This window comes from Rhamphochromis sp. 'chilingali' (genome assembly GCF_963969265.1).
Source record: "Rhamphochromis sp. 'chilingali' genome assembly, chromosome: 5".
NCBI classification, from domain to species: domain Eukaryota; kingdom Metazoa; phylum Chordata; class Actinopteri; order Cichliformes; family Cichlidae; genus Rhamphochromis; species Rhamphochromis sp. 'chilingali'.
In genome coordinates this window covers 26,147,091-26,167,764 of record NC_137932.1, presented here as the reverse complement: position 1 = coordinate 26,167,764, position 20,674 = coordinate 26,147,091, and the positions used below count along the sequence as shown (strand labels likewise).

At 39.9% G+C, this 20,674-nt stretch overlaps 1 protein-coding gene across 2 annotated transcripts in view; it reads right to left on the bottom strand.

Annotated features, from left to right (window-relative positions):
* mei4 (meiosis-specific, MEI4 homolog) overlaps window positions 1-6,777 on the bottom strand; it is an 80,343-nt gene extending 73,566 nt beyond the window's left edge. For both annotated transcript variants that reach the window (XM_080883774.1, XM_080883775.1), the window contains exons 1-3: window positions 6,629-6,777; window positions 5,361-5,606; window positions 3,618-4,135 (exon numbers count right to left, since the gene is read on the bottom strand). In XM_080883774.1, coding sequence (XP_080739900.1) covers window positions 3,618-4,135; window positions 5,361-5,606; window positions 6,629-6,656 — 792 coding nt within the window. In that variant the 5' untranslated portion in view covers window positions 6,657-6,777. The remainder of the gene's footprint in view (window positions 1-3,617; window positions 4,136-5,360; window positions 5,607-6,628) is intronic.
* Between the last annotated feature and the right edge of the window lie 13,897 nt (window positions 6,778-20,674).

The window sequence follows — 20,674 nt, the reverse complement described above, 5'->3', positions numbered from 1 at the left end:
AAAGAAACTCCCCACGATACACACTCACAGCACTGGGCTGAAGCCAAACTACCCACGATTACCACCGCTGAAAAGAGGATACGACTGGCTCCAGTCATAACTGACTGGCATACTGAAAGCCAGCAATGGCTCAACACACAACAGTCCAACTGGTCTACAAACTGCAGGGCTCGCAAAATTTTAAAATCCCTGGTAGCCCTTCGGGCAGGCACTCTTTAGTTTTTGGTAGCCCGAAATAAATTTGAGTAGCCCGAATAAAAAAAGATTATTTTTATTGTATAATATTGTAAAGGAAACAAAACATCAATCAAAAAATTGTTAAAACACAAATTACAACAACTGTGTAAACATTACAATCAACTCAAATATCTGGTTCTAATTAAACAGAATTTTCTGTGAACTTGTTAGAACTGTGTAGAACATGAATTAGTCTGTGTCAGATCCTGAATCTGAAATTTCCACTGAAGTCTCGGATGAGAAAATGCCACTCGACGTTGAGGGCATAGCATCTCCTTCATCAGCTTTCTCTTCCTGTGCATTGCCCTCCATTTCACTGCTCTTTGTTCTTGTCGGGGTTTTATGATCCAGGTGTCTTGAACCTTTTCCAGAAAACATCCAGAAACGAATCGACTTGTCAGGGCAAAAAGATTCAACTGTTTCCCCATTAATGGAGAGTTGCATGCAGTCATTCAGTGTTTTAGGGTGTAGAGAGGTACGATGTGTTGTCTTCACTCGGTTCATGCAAGAAAATCCTCTCTCACAGATGGCTGTCGATGGACTAAGTGTCAGCATTAATTTCACCAGCAACAAGATATGAGAGAGATGTTCTGGATTCTCAGAGAGGAGATCTCTGTACAAGCAATCTACTTTGCGACCCCGGCGTTCTGCAAGCCACACTTTTAGATCCATCCATTCTTGTGGAATTTTCTCTTTCTCTTCTGCATCTAGCAAACAGGCAAAATGTGTGACAAGATAATCCACCTCTTCATCCCCATAATTTGCTAGTTCTTCTCTGGGGTAGGGAAGAGTGGAAGGGTCAAAAACCTTGAAACAAGAGAGAGGCTTTTCGTGGAGATTTTTAAATCTGTTGTCCATGTACTTGACTGTGTTGTCAATAATCTTCTGGATCTCTGCACCAAAGGTGTCTTTGTCTGTTCCCTCACCTCTTCTAGCAGGTCGCTGACTTTTTGTTAGCCGAGTTCCACAGTAGCAAATGCTACCATCCTGGTTCGCTGTGAACTTTGTGTCCAAGGTTTTCTGATATTCTCCTGGTTTTGTTTTTAGGCTGAGTAAGCGTGATGTTGTGCTCTCAACTAACTGATTTGTTCGTGTGATGTTTAGGTTATCATGCTGAAAATCAGTAGAGCACTTGGATAAGATGGTACTGTAGTCCAACATGAAATGCAGGAAGCGAACAAATTTCTCAGTCTTCATCTCCTGCACCACCCCCTTAGCCTTGGCTGCATCCTCGGCTTTGACATCACTTCCTTCTGCCATGTTCTCCATATGAACAACAGTGGGAGTGTAATTTTTTTCCACAGCCTTTAGACATCTCAGCCGGCTTGGAAGCCACCGTGTGCTCTTCAGCCCACTGAAATGTGCCAGCCTCTCATTTAGCAGTTCACTTATTTCTGTCAGCTCTCTTCGCTTCTTTGGGGAATAGTAGTACATCTTAAAGATGGTTTTCAGTGTATCTTCAAATTTCACCAGGTACTCACAGACTTTCACGCTATCCAGCACGGCTAGCTCTAGTTTGTGTGCCACACAGTGGATTGTTATGATGTGGGGTATCCTCTGTTTCAGTCTCCCAGCTACTCCTGTTTTCTCACCCATCATCACTGCAGCACCATCAAAATTTGCACACACTACTTTCTTTTTCCATGTGTCCTCTCTGATACCCATGGTGTTCACTGCTTCATCAATAGCCTCTAAAATACCTGCAGCATTTGCACTCTTGACTGGCTGACATTTGATCATGTATGTGGCTATGTCACCATTATCCCTCACATACCTGACGTGAACCAACTCCTGTTCTATTATACCAGTGTCTGTACTGCCATCTGCAAGAATGGATAAGAACCTGCTTTCTTGAATTTCCTTTTCAATCTGGTCTCTTGAAGTTTGTGCTATTGCTCCAATAAACTCTCTGCAAGCATGGTCATTGAGGTAAGTGGAACCAAGATCTAGGCCATTTGCTTTCTGAAGTTTGCAAAGACTGCTAAATTTTGCCAGTGGTAGTTCACTCTTTGCAACATAGTACGCAGTTCTAAACAGCTTTTTCAGGACTTCTTGTTGTGCTTGGTTTATTTTTAGTATGGTTTTTGCAATTGGTGTTTGTTCTGGGACAGATGCTGCAGACTGAGCACCAATGCATTTCTTGTGATGCAGAGATTTCTCATGAGTTCTGATGGGGTCTTTCCTAAAATTACTGGTCCCAGTAACAAAGGCGCTTGTCGACTCAGCAATAGAGGGAAACTCACGACACACCCGGCAGAACATCATGTTATTTACCTTGTCATATTCCAGCCACAGAAATTCTTTTGTCCATGAATCCAAAAAACTGCGCTTTCTTTTTGCCTCGTAATCTGATTTATGATAACTTTTCCGCTTTGTGGTAGGTCTTTCTTTGCCTGTCCCTTCTTCATCCTGACCTGTCTTTTTTGGCTCAGCAGAACTAAAATACCTGCGTAAATCCATCTGTCTTTACACATGCCAGAGATTTTTTTTTAAATTCTCTGCGCAGTCAACCTCTAGCACGTTTAAGCTTGCTGCGGGAGATTTCACGTGTCACGTTTGAAGAGTAAGCTAGTGAGTGATGTTGTGTCCTGTCTGACTATACCATATTGCACCACTAGAGGGTGGTGTCGTGAAATAAGAGGAAAGTGCAGTCGGGAAATTGTAGAGTTAGAATATAGTTAAGACGGCTATCTGATAACTCGATATGTCTCCCTGTTACCTCTACGATGTAAAGTTATGTGCTGCATTCATTAAAGAGCACTGTTCTTTGATGAGGACTCAGCTAATTACTCAGCTACATTTGCGAAAGAAAGTTTACTTCCTATGATAGCCCGACGGGCAGGGCTGAGATAGATTTTGGTAGCCCGACTGGAAATATCACTAGCCCCGGGACGTCGGGCTAGCGATTTTGCGAGCCCTGAACTGGGAGCGTTTGTTGTAAATGGCCTGCAAATGGTAAATGGCCTGTATTTGTATAGTGCTTTACATAGTCCCTAAGGACCCCAAAGCGCTTTACACTACATTCACCCATTCACACACACATTCACACAGGCTGTCTTGAGGCGGAAACTAAACAGAAAACGATGAGGACATGTCCATCAGGCAACAAGTTAATGAAAACAAACACACCCAAAAACTAAATCCAGGAAGTTGGGAAAGGTTTGGTGAGACAGCAAAAGAATGTAAAGAAAAAATCTCTTTGAATCTGCAGATCATTGCAGACTAAACAAAAACTGTAAAATAGCTCAAAGCTTCTGTAAACAAAGCGACTGTGTAAATTATGGAGACTCAAACAGAGCAAACCCTCTGCAGCCCGCACTGAGAAGCTTAAACCTGTAACTGTACAGCTCTAACCTCGGGGAAGGTTTTCCTGTACTCACCCCGTTGGGCCAATCACTGTGCAGCAGCATCCTGCTCAGCTCCCTCAGTGGCTCTTCCACACGTTTTACAAGCTCAGCCGACGGCAGCTGCTGGGAGCAGTAGAGGTCCATCGCTTGGGCAGCGATCTGGCAGGCCTTCAGGAGGAGGTTGTGTGATTCCAGCGTGGAAGAATCCCTGCAGGCGGCCGCCACAGAGTCAAGGAGCTGGCACACGGTGTCAGCGAGTACTGACCCCACGTCTCCATCACACCCGAACCACAGAGCTTCCACTCCTCTGCTGTTCCCATCCACTCGGTGCAGGGCACACAGCGACTGCATGAACTGCACATGAGGATGCAGCGTGGCTTCATCACGGTGACTGCAGGGAAACAGCGGTGGAGGGGAAGCGGCGGCAGGCTTGGCTTTATGCAGGAAGAGCTCGGGAGTCTCTGAGTCAAAGTCTTGCTGATGTTCTTCGCTGAACTCCACTCTTCCTGGACCAAACAAATCCTGGGAAGGGTCATCCATCCTGCTGCTGTCTGCAAAAAGAATTACACAGAAGAATGAATCGAGCGCACAGCATGTTCGTTTCCTGCTGCCTCAATGGGTTTGTGTGTGTGTTTGCGTTAATTTGGTATTTTAACATCTGAATTCTGAATGCTTTAAGTTAAAAGGCGAATGAAGGTCAGGAGACTCTCATCAATAAAGCGGTTTTGGGGCAAGAGGCCATCGCGGCCTGTGGGCGGGGCAATACTGGCAGCATATGTATGGCTTGGTTTAATATAAATAGTATAATAATCATGTAATTATGCCATAAAGAAGATAATCACAGTCACTTATTTCCAATATGATCCCCGTCGTCAGGACAAGCTGTCACTGAGCTGCCTTCAGCCGAATTTTACTGTCGACCTTGGAAGTTACAAGGTGCCGACATCTCATAAACTGGAGTTTATGTTTCAGCCTGCGCTCTTCTTCACACTCAAAAACATCGAGAGCTCACACCTCTAAACACCTCATTTTTTTTAAAGAGGGAAACTGTTTTAAATACTTTTAGAACATTATCGTTAATGGTGTGGCATTTATAGTATCTAATGAAGAAGCATTAGGGGCCAGACTGATAGTCTAATTTCGTATAAATATGTATTTACTTAAAGTGTACGTTTAAGAGTTTCTCAGAGGTAAAACTTCATTTTTGACCTTGAGATGAACCCTAATGCTTTGTTGTTTTAAAGGTCTCTAAAAACAGATCAGTGGGCTTCTGATCTCAGAATTACAGCCGTCTTACCTCGTAACCCTGACAGCAGATGCACCTCGGTAGCCCTAAATGTCTCCCTACGGCCCTTGAGGTTTAGATTTAGGAGGACAAACGTTTTCCTTGAAACAAAAGGTTTCATAAAGGTGGCTCTATTTATAGCTCTGTTTGTTTTTATATGCAACAGTCTGTTAAATGACAAAAAGATGGAGCCTCTGCTGGGAACCAGGATTCATTCAGGTATGGGAAATGAATGATATCATCATTTAAGCCTGTCATGGCGCCTGGCGAGAACCAGCAGGCAGCTACAGGTCTCCCACATAAAAGAGGAATGATGGGCAGTAAGTGTGGAAAGAAGGAGAGCGCATATAAATGTGCCATATAGAGTTTTAGAAGTAGACTCTGTAAATAAGCAGCATTTCTACAGGATTTAATTCAAATTAAAAACTCTTTATTAATTATACTAATAAGCCACTCTGACTTCAGTGAGCTGACTCTGGAGGAAGGCCTACCTGCCACCTGCGTGCTGCTCTTTGAGGCACATGTCGCTGTGGCGATCAGTGCTTCCTGCCGCAGCCTCAGCACCTCCCGCTGCAGCTCCTCTGCTTTCTTCTTCCAGCCTTCATCCTGACTCCTCAGCCTGCAGCCCAGAGCCTCGGCGTACTGCCTGCCACTCATACCCGGGGGGCGGTTTCTTATTAAAGCCACCGCCACCGCCACTTTAGCCTGCGTGGAAAACCACTCGGCTCGACTCAGTCCTAAAAGATAGGGGCAAATATTTCAGGAAGTCCACATTCCAAAAACTGATGGGCTGACTAACTGCATGAATGTAGAATGTAGAAATGTTATTAGAAACATAGTTTTATTAGGTTAAGCATATTTAATGTGTGGTTTTTTTTAAAATAATATCTATATTTTAAATAGGTTTAATTATACTTTCTTTCAGTCTTAACTTAAAATAAAAAAGTGAAACTTTAACTTTTGTTCTCCTTCCCTTTAATTAATTTTACTTCTCAGGTTTAATTTTATTGGATAATATTTACATTTTTTGCTCATTGGAGTTTTTTTCCTTTTACCTTTAATGCATTTTTTTGGGGGGGGGGGGGGTATTTTTACTTCTTATATTTTATTTAAATTCTTTACTGACTGAACTTAAATATTAAACCCAAATTAACAAAAATTACACATTTTTCCTTTTTTCTGTTTATTGTTTATCGCTAATTTTACTGTTCTTTATAGTCTAGTTTTTACATTTGAAGGTGTTAATTTATTTAATTGTTATAGTTTAAGTTAACTAAACTAAGTTTAGTGAGTGTCTTCTGTCACATTTTAACTGAGTGCTTATCCAATGAGCCACAGTATAATAGACAGTACACAGGACAATGCAAAATATATAACGCATTTATTCACTGATACAATGAAATTATGTCCTTCATGCTGCATGTGGTAGTGGTGATCATTTTGTCCCAATTTTATCCAAATATATTATGCATCTATTTTTGGACAGGCAGCTAATAGAGCGCTAGAGAGAAATAAACCCATGACTTTATTTTACAGCTCACACAGTCCATCCGTTTTTATTTTCTATATTTTCATATACCCTTAGCTGAGAGGAGAACTAAAACTGAGTGAAACTTTGCTTCAGGTGAAGTTAAAACTACAAACTACAAAATCTAATGGGACCTAGCTAGCTGCACAGCTAACAGTCCAGCTAATGTTCACCATTTTTCTCTGCACTCTTCAACAAACTGATATACAAACTACACAAATAACTATTTACCTGTTAAGCCGTCATCCTCTTTCTCCATTAGCCGCTGCCTGTCCTCCTCACCTTCCGAATAAACTTAACTGAAAGTCCTTCACTTTCAGAGCTAGCCTATCTTCAGCAGCTAGAAAGATGGTAGTGATGTGTCGGTGCGAACGAAATGGCTCTTAGAGCCGACTCTTTGATGTGAACTACGTGAGCTGGCTCCTTTTGTTTGTTTTTTTTCTTTCACCCTCTCTCTCTCGCACTTTTTTTCCGCTTCACTCTGCATGCCAGCCTTGTGCTTTGCGCTGAGCAGAGGGGGGAGGGGCAGTAGTTACACTTGCAGTAGCACAGGTATGGGCTCAAAATGTGGTCATAAATATTTTGTACTTGTAAATCAGGATTTGTATGTGTAAAAAAAAAATGTGTGTGCCTAAAAAAGATTTGCATGTGTAAAAAAATTTGTGTGTGCATAAAAAAGATTTGTATGTGCGTAAAAAAGATTTGTATGTGTAAAAAAGATTTGTGCGTGCATAAAAAAGATTTGTATGTGTAAAAAAGATTTGTGCGTGCATAAAAAAGATTTGTGTGTGGACTTAGCCAAAAAAAACTCTGCAAGTTACAAGTACGAATTTTGACCCTATTTTTCTTCCTTTCATCTGATTGGTCAATGTCGTGTCAATCACAAATGTAACAATCCAATCAGAGAACAGATGGGTTTGGCTGTCAGAGGGGCGCTTTTTTGAACTGCAGGTCTTTGAAGGGAATAAATGCCCTTTTACATGCCAACCCAGCGTTTTCTTTAATCACCACGAAGGAAAACAGTCTGTGGTCGTCCGAGTTTGGTGATTTTTGTGTCACAGGTCTACGTGTTTAATATAGGGACTTCCACAGCCTTTTCAACAAGCTGTGGATGATAAAGGATTCAGAAAGTTTATTCATGCAGGCCCATATGACAGAGAATGTGCATCTTCTTTTTGTTTTCATATTGTAATTTATATTTAATTGTGTTGTGGTTTGCAGGTTTTGTGTTGTTTCATTTTAAATTTGTTTAAAAGGAAAAAGCTGAAAATTTAAATAGTTAAAAGTTGAAATGTAAATAGTTGGTTTTTGTATTTAGGGCTGTGCGATATGACCAAAATCTCATATCCCGATATTAAGACATCTATCGTCTAGGGGTGGGGGAAAAAATCGATACTGTATAGTATCGTGATATTTTGTTTGCTAATAATGTATCGATACAGGGACAGAACAAATCGATATTTTGTTACAAAAAAAGTTTTTGTGGACTGGAACTCTGACTTCAGAGCATGTTGATCCTTTTTCTGAGCAAGAATCCTGACATTCCTTCACTGTCCAAATGTGTTTAACTTGTTTTTTGGCAGCAATAAACATGACAGTTTACTTCTTTTAATTTAAGACATGATTTATTTTAATTAAGTTTAAAACTTTTTTATTTAATGTAAAATTATATTTTGTTTTAATTTACTTTCAAATTCTTCAGTTGCTGAATGGGCTGCATAGTTATCATAAATTGCATAGTTCAGAATAGCTATAATTATACCAGATGGTTGCATTCAGTTAAGTTGGACTAGACTGTAATACAAACCGTTCAGTTTGTCACCAATAAAACTGACTGAAATGAGACAAAGACTGAGTGTGAGACTTTGACATTAGATAAAATGAATATTGATAAAGTTTACCTTTATGTACAGAATCTGAATACCGCAAAATATTTTTAAAAATTGCAATAATATCGTATTGTGCGTTAAGTATCGTGATAATATATATGGTGATTCCCACCTCTACTATCGTCCGATAACGATATAAATCACAAAAATGTAGCTTTTTTATGTAAATTCTGTGAATCTCGGGCAGCTCAACTTGCGTGAAGTGTTTCCAGCTGGGCGTCATGTACCTGGAGTCGAGTGTTTTAACTGATGCATGAAACTATACATTTTTAGACACAAGTTGTAATGGCCACCGTTTTCTTTGTGAGTATTTATTACACAGCGTGCTGCAGGGAAAAGCCTGTTCTAATGTTTGAGTCTAAGGTTTATTTTTTAGCACCTGACGGCTCTTTTTTTGCTTCTCATCCGCAAACACTCTGCATACCCTTTCACGTGATTCAGTTTATTTTGAAGTCTGAAGTCTTAACAGGATCTTGAGCTTTATTGTGAAAGGTTTATGTAGAACAAGCGGACACGCGGTGGTTTTACCGTCGTTGTTGATAACGACAACGCATAAAAACAAACGCCTGTCTGTCTGTAGTGTGGTTATATTAAATATAAGAGAAAGAGAGAACTGTAGGAAATTAATAAAGCCACTACAATAACCATCAAAATAATGAAAAAATATTGCCGTAAACAGTTTATTTTGCGACACCACAAAACAAACGATAGCGTAAAATGAAACGATAGATGTTTTTATATCGTCATCCGATATATATCGTTATATCGAACAGCCCTATTTGTATTATATGATTTATTTATTACATTTTATGTGGAGTGAATAAATAAAAGTATATTTACGGTGGCCCCTAGAGACAAAGCACGTACAAACTTCAAAACACGCACAAACCCTGAAGCACGTAAAAACTCCAAAACATGTACAAAACACAACAGAAGTGCTCCAGGATGCTAGGCCTGGCGTTGAGCTTTTGTTACCTAGAGGCTACACAAGCCAGCAAGTACCAATGACCGGGTTTGGTGTGTGGTAGTAGCAGGTAAATGAACATTTTTTTTAAAATTTTTGAATATATATAAGTGCTTGTGTAGAAATACACAAACAATACACATATGCTTTCAATTGTGTAATTTAAGTGATTTAGGTAGCTCTGTTTTGAAGTTCAGTTAACGCTAGAAATGTGTTTCGGAGTTTGTACGTGCTTTTTGGAGTTTGTATGTGTTTTGTCTCTATGGGCCACTGTATATATTTATGTATAAACATATATAAATAAAACCACTTTTTTTTTACATTAGTAATTCCTTTTGTGCATAATTTCATATTATTGTTAATAATAAATTAATTAAAGCAACAAAACAACCTGAAGAGCGGTTCAGAGCCGAAAGAGCCGGCTCTTTTCAGTGAGCCGAACCGAAAGAGCCGGTTCTCTAAAAAGAGCCAGAAATCCCATCACTAGAAGATGGTACACTAAAAATCTGTTACTGGGAAGATTCTGCTTCTCAGAGGTAGCCATTAGAAAAAAGGATATAAGATAAGTTATGAGATTTAAATTACTGCATTAAAAATGTTATTTTTAATTTTAATTTTATGTTTTTTTAATCTGGTTATTTAAAATATCTATAGCTGTTTTAAAGTGGAAAGTAGAAGCAAACATTTTAAAATAAAAGCATAACCTACTGCAGAGGATAATTAGCTTGTTTGGATGTTGCATATCAGGTGTTATTCTTTCCTTTCAAGACCAGATGTTTAAAGTGTGATGATTATTTTTCTTAAAGTACTGGTCATTAAAGCAAAACTTAATCAACAAGATATTTTAATGCAACACTGCTCCATAAAACTTTTCTCTTTGCGCTAAAATGTGCCATGGTAGTTAAAAGAATAAAACAAATAAATAACTATACTAATTTAATGTGATTTTTTTAAATATATATTAATATTTATTGTTTGGTCTGCTGAAGATCACGCCCATATATAAGATGGAAAAAGTCAAAATATCGTAAAGGAACATTCAAATACATTAGACACATACATTAATTTGCTTTGATTATTTATTATTTAGGTAGCACACAGATAAAACGGGTTGAACTGAAGAGTTCTGTTTTACTTTTTTCCTCATGTCTTCCTCTGGCTTCACCTGTCTTGACATTTTTAAGGACTTTTATTCACCTTCTTTTTATACCTTCACATGCAGTGGCAGTTACACACAGTAAAGCTTACACTGTAAATGCAGGAGTGTTGGACATATATTTTTTAAATAAAAAAATAAAGATAAAAAATATAAAAGACTAAAGGATAACCAGAGACACAGACACAGTTTAAAATGTTCCCATTTTAAAAGATTTTTATTGGGCCTTTGAGTTCACAGTGTCATGTATACACAAATATATTTATATGTATTTCACTTGCAAAGCTACCACAGTGGTAAACATAGCTGGAGTGGCCATCGGGCATACCGGGCATTCGTCCGCTGGCGATTTTTTGTTTTTATGGGCCGATCAATTTTTTTTTTTTTTTGGAAGGGTATAAATGATGAAAGGTGTTGGATTGGCCAATTGGTCATGATCGACTCTGGGCTGGACCAATTACAGCCGAGGAGGTCGGATGCACCCTCCCCCTTGTTTAGCAATCTTATAGACGAACTAAAGAAAATGGAGAACAAAAAAAGGAAAGGAGGTGCAGAAAAAATTAGGGCCTCTGGATGTCTGGAGTTTTGATCTCCTCCATACCTGCTTCATGCCCTGGAGGACGGGGCTGTGGCCCCCCCACACCCTCTAGCAGATCATTACATGAAGGAACCTTTAAAAAAAAACAAAACAAGTGCGTCCATGCTCACAGGTGTACACACGGGTGATCACACCCACAAACTACACCCTTTTTGGCTCCTACCTCAAAGCACACTGTGTTCTGTTGATCTTATGTGCTGCACAATAATGTTTAATATTTAGTATTTACTGTGGGGCGATCGTGGCTCAAGAGTTGGGAGTTCGTCTTGTAATCGGAAGGTTGCCGGTTCGAGCCCCGGCTTGGACAGTCTCGGTCGTTGTGTCCTTGGGCAAGACACTTCACCCGTTGCCTACTGGTGGTGGTCAGAGGGCCCGGTGGCGCCAGTGTCCGGCAGCCTCACCTCTGTCAGTGCGCCCCAGGGTGGCTGTGGCTACAATGTAGCTTGCCATCACCAGTGTGTGAATGTGTGTGTGAATGGGTGGATGACTGGATATGTAAAGCGCTTTGGGGTCCTTAGGGACTAGTAAGGCGCTATATAAATACAGGCCATTTACCATATATCATTGTGATGTTGTTTATTCTATTACTCTTGTTCTCTTCTGCATGTTTTCTTTTTTCTTTCTCAGCAGGTGATCCAGGTGATTGATATATGCATTTTCTTTTCTTTTTTTTCCTGCTCATTCTGTTGGTTTTTGTTTTTTGCCCTTCTCCCCCGTCCCTCTTCTCAGCTGTTTCTCTTTCCCTCTTTCTTTCTCCCCTTCTTTCCCCCAGTCAAGTCTGTCCCGTATTCAGTAAGTGAAAATAAAATAAACAATAAAAGGTGAATCAAATGGACCATTACGGCAAGGCTGGGATGGTCAATTTGGTAAAGTAAATCCGTTGGGCATCTTTCTTTTCCTTTAGACAACAATTCTGATGGCAAAAGAGCCAAACGGGACAGGCAAAAGAAAAAAGAAAAAAAAGAAAAAATTAGGGCCAAAAAGAAACAAGCCCTTCAGGCAGATGCTGCCAAATGTGTAAAAATAACTGAATTGTTTGTCTGTAGCTATGGCATAGCTTCCACAGATTTAGCAACATCAGCAAGTGGTGGAGGCCAGCAGGTGGATAAGGGAAAGGGGAGGCAAGAGGAGGAGTTATGACCTGCTGTCTATCTGTGTCAGATATAAACCAAGTTTAGTTGTAGTTTGTTTTCGTTGTGTTGACTTTTTACAGTCGCTTAAAATAACTGGTACTGCGTACTAGCTAGCATGACGGAGTTTATATACTGCTGGGCGGGTGCTATGAAGTTACTGATAGTAAATTTTATTTTATGCTTGAGGTTAGTTTCTCAAACTCCTCAAAATCTTAACAAATTGTGCCAATCCTTACATGTTGCACCAGGCTGATTTATCATCAAAAGTGGAGAAGTCTGTGACAGAGGAGACAGAAGAGCAGCAGAGAGAGATGGAGCAAGAGAGAGAAATAAAAGAGCAGGAGAGAGAGATGGAGATGGAGAGATGACTTTATGTCATCCATGAGGGATGCATTTGACATATGTTTCACATATTATAGCCCAACAAGTTACTTATAGCAATTTAAATACGAGCAATCAGTTTTTGGCAAATACCGGAAATCAGTTTTTGGCAGACAATCACTTTTTGGCACAACACCGGCTATTGCAGTTAATAATACAACAGCTTCTTGCCATTTTTTGTGTTTCTTTTTATCGCTGTGTAACTGAGTTCAATTGAAAGCCTGCATGCGCTAGTAACTCTTGCCACAAGTTCCCAGAATCCTTTGCGGTTTTACCCCTGAATGACGTCACATTTTTGGTGGGCCAGTCTCTAGTCAAAATGCCCGGGCCGATTTTTTGTCCCAGTCCAGCCCTGGTGGTAAAAACTCAAATATACATGTTGGATCTGCATGATATTAAGGATCAATTACAACCTGGCTTCCTGCGTTCAACATCAAATCTACAAACGGTGTTTTCAGCAGGAAAAAAAGCAGCTTGTAATTTTTTCTCCTGGTTCAGCTAAGAATTCACTGGAAATTACCAACGTTTCCATGCAGTGATGGCTCACCTTTTGAAAGTTTGCTGAATGAAATGCTGAAGTGTACGCATGTCAGTCAGTTTGAAGAAGCATGGCAAAAACACTGCCTTCACATCTGCAGAAACACAGCTGCACCGGTCTCAGATGCAGTCGCAGCATTTTTATTAGTGTGGAAATCATTTCAGACTCCAAGCAGAATTATTTTGACCTTAATGCTAAATGTAAAAAAAAAAAATTATTCACCTACATTCTCCATTTTCTGTCGCTTATCCTGGTTCAAGCTGTCTAAACATACATGTCCTCCCAAGCCATCACCTCCAGCTCTTCAAGAAGAAGCCCGAGGAGCCAGCTGAGCCACATGTTCATCGTGTGCTCCCAATGGGACACACCCAAATGCCACACCCAGCAGGCATCCTAATCAGATGCCCAAACCAACTCGACTGGAGGCAAAATGACCACAAACAGATTCAAAATAATCACAAAGTGAACCCAGCAGATTCCATCCATCCATCCATCCATCATCTTCATCTGCTTTATCCGGGGCCGGGTCGCGGGGGCAGCAGCCTAAGCAAGCAGATTCACAGTCATGATAACTGACAAATGACCACAAAGAAGAAAAAATATGCATGCAAAACAGCTACAAAATCAAGTACAACACCCACAAAGAGACACACAACAACAACAAGCCCTGTATCTGCCCTCTCTCCTGGACCCAACTGAAGAAAGTGAAATTAGTTTCTTGTCCTTAGAAACATTTTATTGTCTTAGCAGTTTTAGCCGTGTTTGTTTTTCTCCAGCTCTACATCCCACAATCGCCTCCACTCTGGATGGAGATGAATGTTTGCTGCTGCTGAAATGAGCCAGCCAGCTTTTCTTCATTGTGAAGAAGCAGCAGCTAGTTACAGAGGCCCTTTTGGTTCACTGAACGCCTCATTCCCCCGCTGAGACCGAGGCCTTTCCAGAAGAATTCATTTCTGAGTGTCTGCAACGTGCAGGTGTACGGGTGAAGGTCGGCAGGAGTTTGGGTGGAGGAAAGGGAGCATTGCATTGACTCAGCTGGCTGAGCTGCACAGCATGGACGCGACGTGGACAGAAAGAGAGATGAAGTGTGCTGAATGATTTATGCTGAAAATCTTGCTCTGATTGATATTGCTGGAAGCTCAGAGCTTAAAAATTGAACATCGTTTGCTGAAGGGAAAGAAGTGTCCACAGGATTCTTCAGCTAAACTAAGGCAAACTTTTACTGATGTCTCTCTAAGGTGGTTTAACATTATTTATAACACTGGCTGCTTGACATGTCGACCCTGTTTCCTTTCCAAGCGTTTGCTGAAGCTCCTTTGTTCCTTGTTTGCCCCCCAAAAACTCATCGTTCTCGACCTTTACAGCTTTTTATTAGAAGTATTCACATGCAACACGTCTTTAACATCAGTTTTTAAAAACTTGTCACATACACTGCAGCCTAAATCCACATTTAAACCCGAAAACCTTGATTGAATATGAACATTTATTAAACTATGAAATAGCCTGTAATTTAAGCTAGAAGACAGTTACTTGGCTCCCAGGAAGACACAGGGAGAACATGCAACATCTACACAGAAAGACCAGGGCCAGATGGTCGATTCGAACCCAGGCAACAGTGCTAATAATGACCTACCGAAAAGATATGTAAAATAATGATAGAGACACTCAAAATGACCACATATTGACATAAATTATCCACAAAGACAATTAGAATAAATACACACAAATGTAAAAACAACAACAAGAAAATAAAACACAAAAAAATAAAATAAGCAATACACTCAAGATTATGACAAAACTACATAAAGTCGCCATAGATACTCTGAGCCACTTCACGCCACTCTGAGACAGGATATTTCTAATTTTAGAGATGTTGCACAAATGAAAGAAAGCAGTCTTACATATTTGTTTAATATGTGCATTGAAGGACATATCCTGGTCAAAAATAACTCCAAGGTTCCTCACAGTGTTACTGGAGGCCAAGGTAATGCCATCCAGAGTAAGAATCTGGTTAGATACCATATTTCTAACATTTTCAGGGCCAAGTAAAATAACCTCAGTTTTATCTAAATTTAGAAGCAGAAAATTACAGGTAATCCAGGTCTTTGTGACTTTAAGACATTCCTGCAGTGCAACTAATTGGTGTGTGAATCTGGTTTCATAGATAGATAAAGTTGGGTGTCATCTGCATAGCAGTGAAAATGTATCCTTTACCTTCTGATGATACTGCCTAAGGGAAGCATGTATAATGCAAACAGAAATGGTCCTAGAACTGAACCCTGTGGAACTCCATAATTAACCTGAAGAGGACCCTTCATTTACATGAACAAATTGGAGTCTATTAGATAGATATGATTCCAACCACTGCAGCTCAGGAGTTAAAAATAAGTTAATTATATTTAAGACTGAAGCATTAATTAATGGTGGGACTTCTTTGAGCAATCTTGTGGGAATGGAGTCTTAAAGACATGTCGGTGATTTGAAGGAAGTAATTCCTGAACTCAGAAAGATCAACCGAAGGAAAAGAGTCAACATAAATAACAATGCTATTGAAAGTAGTTGTACATAATGCTATGTCTGTGTGATGGTTACAAGTATTTTTTTTCTGTAATGGTAAAAATTTTATTTGTAAAGAATTTCATGAAGTCATTACAAGTTAATGTTAAAAGAATGATTGCCTCAAAAGAGCTCTGGCTTTTTGTCAGTCTGGCTACAGTTTTGAAGAGAATCCTAGGCTTGTTCTTATTTCCTTCGATCGGTGATGAATAATAAGATGTTCTAGCTTTACAGAGGGCTTTTTTAAAATAGAGCAATAAACTGACTTTCCATGCTAAATGATGATCTGCTGGCTAAATGAGGAACAGGAAATGATACTCTACCGCAGAGTGAACCAACACCAAGTGAGTGTAAAACACCAAACAAAAACACCACAAATTGGCCTGAAATAGCCAGAAAGACACCCACAATAATCACAAACAGATGTAAAATAACAATATATTGACTCAAAATGTTCACAAATTAAGAGAAAATGACCACATATTTACATAAAATAGTCAGAAAGGCATTCAGAATAGCTGCACACAGATTTAAAGCCACCATAAACATAATTAAAGCAAAAACTGTTGTAAAACATCCACAGAGACACTCAAACTATTCATGCAATAAATAAAATGACCACACATTGACATAAAATAGAAACACGCCTTAAAGATCATAAAAATACTCAAATTTACCAAACACTGATGTTAAATATTCATAGAGATACTCCAAATTCCCAAAACACATGTAAACTGGTTATAAAAACACTCAGAATTACCACAAATTAACATATGATGACCATGAAGATGAAAATGACTTGTGAAAATGGTTGGTTTGTTTGTTTTTTTAAACCACTGAGTTATGTTGAATTAGCTGCACTCATGCATGGGGTTTATTTAGTTGATTCTTAGTGAGTATCAGTGCAGCCTGGAAACAGTGTGTTACTCAGACACAGTTGTTATCTGAACTAAACTGTCTCTCCATTTTCATCTTGATAGGACCTGAAGGCTGCAGAGGATCGAAACCGTGTGACCTCAGTGACCACAATCCATCACGGCAATGATGCCGAGCACCTGCTGCTGCCGCCTCCAGCCGTCATGTGTTCAAATGGACATGAAAGGAGAACAGACGAGGAGAGTAACAGCAGACGTCTGCGCTGGCAGCATTTACAGTATGTTCCTTAACAAGGTCACACCGGGATATGAAACAAACAAACATTTGTGTGGAGACGTCCAAGAAGACTTCAGATAAAACTAGCAGCAAGAAACACATAAGATAAGATACCTTTACTAGTCCCACAAGGGGAAATTTCATGTTAAGGCTGCCGACCTATTGCACGCAGTGGCGGCGCCATCTTACCCTCCGACCATACATACATTACACAAAAACATCACATGGGGAAGACAGGTCAGAGAGGTATAACAATGGAAAATGCACCACATGAGGAAAAATAAGGAGAAAAAAATAACTCCCCCCAGACTGAGCTCCAACAGGGAGATCAGTTTGAGAACAGAACAAAAAAAACACCTCTGCACATAGCACATGAAAAAACTCTTAATACACCAACACATGACAAGCAACAGGGATGGGTAAAGGGTGAGAGACAGCCAGTGTAGACAGTGCATCCGGGCCTGCAGCATAAGCGCTGGTCTCCTTGATCCACCATCAGCATCGGAGCGTCGAAGGCGTTTGGAGGGGGAGGGGGGATGAGTGTACATCTGCATGTGTATATATGTCTGTGTGTGTGTGTGTGTATGTATGTGTCCAGAGTTCAGCTGAGACAGTGTCCTTCGCCCTGCCAGGCTAAGGTGGCCTTGCATAGGATGGGAAGAACAGTCTAAACACAGTCGTTATCAGGATGTTGTTGTTCAGCTCCAGCCTTGAGACCGCAGCTGGCGCCGAAAGGGTAGGGTGAAGTGATGGTGGTTTTTACTTTAGTGCGACAACTCATATGAATTTCAAAGCTGTTCTAACAGTGCAACACTGGTCTCTCAATCTCCCGTTGGAGAGCCGCGAGCTTCTCCATGATTTTATCAACCTTACGCTCCGTGATGTTGTCATTCTTGTGCTCAAAGAGCCGATTCTGAAAACTCATGACCGCAGTGAGCTTCTCCAAGATGTGATCCAATTTGCGCTCAGAGGTGTTATTCCGAGCGAGCCCCTCCAAGATGTAATCCAGTTTGCACTCAGAGGTCTTATTCTGAGTGTTCACGGCAGCCATAAGCTTCTCCAAGATCTTATCCGTGCTGCACTCAATGAACCATTTTGAGAAACTCACGCCTCATCCCATCGTTCCAATCCCAGCGGGCAGCCTTGTGGGGGTTTGAACAGCCGATTCCGCTTTCTTAATTCTTCGATAAGTCAGGGCTGTCTCTTGCTCTCCCTCTTTGTATCTTTCACTCACTCACTCACACAGACACACCACCATCAACTTTGCTAAATTACTAATGAAAAACATTGACTAGGCAGCTGCAATTGAGGTTGTTGTAGTCATGGTAATTTTGTGAGGCCACATTGAAAAGCCTCGGATACGTAAGAGTAGAGCTGCCACCCAGGCAAAAGAAAAATAGAGCTATATCATGTTAGAACGTGAACAGTTTATTGTCATAACAATATACTTTTCATGTTCGTGCAATATACCTTTCACGTTTGAACAATATAATTATCACGTTCCTACAATATAATATTTATATTGTATGAACGTGACATTATATATTAATGCGCCAGTGCCCGGCAGCCTCGCCTCTGTCAGTGCGCCCCAGGGTGGCTGTGGCTACAATGTAGCTTGCCATCACCAGTGTGTGAATGTGTGTGTGAATGGGTGGATGACTGGATATGTAAAGCGCTTTGGGGTCCTTAGGGACTAGTAAAGCGCTATATAAATACAGGCCATTTACCATTTACCATTACTCTATTTTTCTTTTGCCTGGGTGGCAGCTCTACGCTTACGTACTCAGATGAGCTTGAGAGCAAACTGCTGCTGAAGCTTAACTATCACCTCACTGAGTGAAGAAATGGCACATTTTTGCTAAATATGCAGAAATAAATGCACACCCATACAATTTATGGTAAATTGAGCTGCCTTGTATGTAAGATAAGATAAGATAAGATAGAACTTTACTAATCCCTCGGGTGGGTTCCTCTGGGAAATTTGATTTCCAAAAAGCACAGCACCGACAGAAGTTACAGAATATTATATATATATATATACACACACACACACATATATAAATACAGAGACAAATATAAATAAAATATACGAAGGGGATAAATAGGAATTAAAAAAAAATGTACATATGTTGAAGATGCCTCGTTCTAATGTTTTCTCTGAGGCTGCTGTGCCATTTGGAGCAAAAATGAATATAAAGTTTACAGCATATCTTGTCACTGGAAATTGTTTGCACTGTTTATATATTTATATTATTTACTGTAGGTATTGGTGAAAAAAGCTTTATGTTGTGAAAAACTGAAATCTGGAAATTAGAATTGTGCCTTATTTTGTTGATGTTTTTACATATATTCCTTTTGAAAATACTAAAAATTTGTATATTTGTTAATTTTTGTTTGTCTGATAACATTTATTTATAAAATAAATTGGACATTTCAAACAGTTACTCACTACTTGAGTAGTCTTTTCGCCAAGTACTTTTTTACTCTTACTTGAGTAACTTTTTTGACGACTACTTGTCACTTTTATTTGAGTAATAATATTTTAAAGTAATGCTACTACAATTTTTGGATACTTGACCCACCTCTGCAGCTAACTGAGACTAACTGCAATCTACTGACATTTAGAGATGAGATTTGACACACAATATAACTTTAAAGCTTTATATTATTTCAGCCTACACTCATTTAGATTAAGATCACCTGAGTTTCCTGGCTGTGGATCCAAAATGTGATCTCTGGATCTCAGCTTTGAACTGAAGAATTATTATGATAATGATGATACAGGAACAACAACAGCAGAGGATATCAAATACACCAAATCCTAAACTAAAGAAAACCCATCTATGAATACAACATGAAAAGAAGTCTCTAATCAGACAGCTTCTTCAGAGATATATTTTGGGTTCAACTACTCTGCATTTCTTTATGTCTTGATGCATGCTCAATCATCCAGGTAAGTAAAGCCCAAAAAGTTGATTCTGTTCATTTGGACAGTGTCCAGATGAACAGAATCAACTCTTTGGGATCTGCATTTCTTTAGTTTGCTTCCAAGGAACCAGATTTTCTTGTCATTTTTTAAAAAAGTAGTCATAAGTAGCAGTTCTTCAACTTTGTGGTCTTTCAATGTTTTCTTTGGACATTGGCTGCTTTTTTGTTCATTTACAGGTAACATACAGATAAACTCAGATACTGATCCCCCATTTAAGAAAAAATCAGAAAAGTATCTGATTGGGTAGTAACTGAGTCCTCAGCACAGACTTTGTATTATTGCAGGGTGTTAAGTACATAGCACCTTGAGGCAACTGTTGTTGAACTGAATACCTCCCAAACCTATAAATATGTGATGCTTTAAATTGATTCTTGCGTCTTCGTTGCTCACAGACTCTTTGGTTGAGATGTAAAAGAATAGAACATTTTCGGGGGAAAATATTTGCAAGAGTCCTTTAACCATCTGAGATTTTTAAAAAAAAGAAGGGGAGGGAGAGAGGGAGAGAGAGAGAGAGAGAGAGATAGGCGTGCGGTGCGTTGGCAGTATAAAACCTGGAGTCAGACTTGAGCAGCTCTGAACTTGTGAGGAGAGCTGAACGCGGATGAAACTCCCGCTTTCTTGTTTTATACTGAAAAAAAAAAAAGAGTCCAATATGAGAGAAAATGACCGGAGAATGATGGAGAGGCCGCCCTCTGAGCCTTCTAATTCTCAGCTGCTGGATATTTAAGTTGATCAGAGAGTTTTTATGTTAAACATGCCGCGGGTGACGCGAACAGGATGAAGAGGAGGAGGCAGAAATGTGTCGGATAAGTGCTGGAGATGGAGACGAGAAACGCGCGCGGTGGATGAATATCTGAGGAGCTTCGGAGCGGTCTCCTTTGCGCTCGATGACAGCGGGGTCTGACCGGGGAAGGTGGAGGG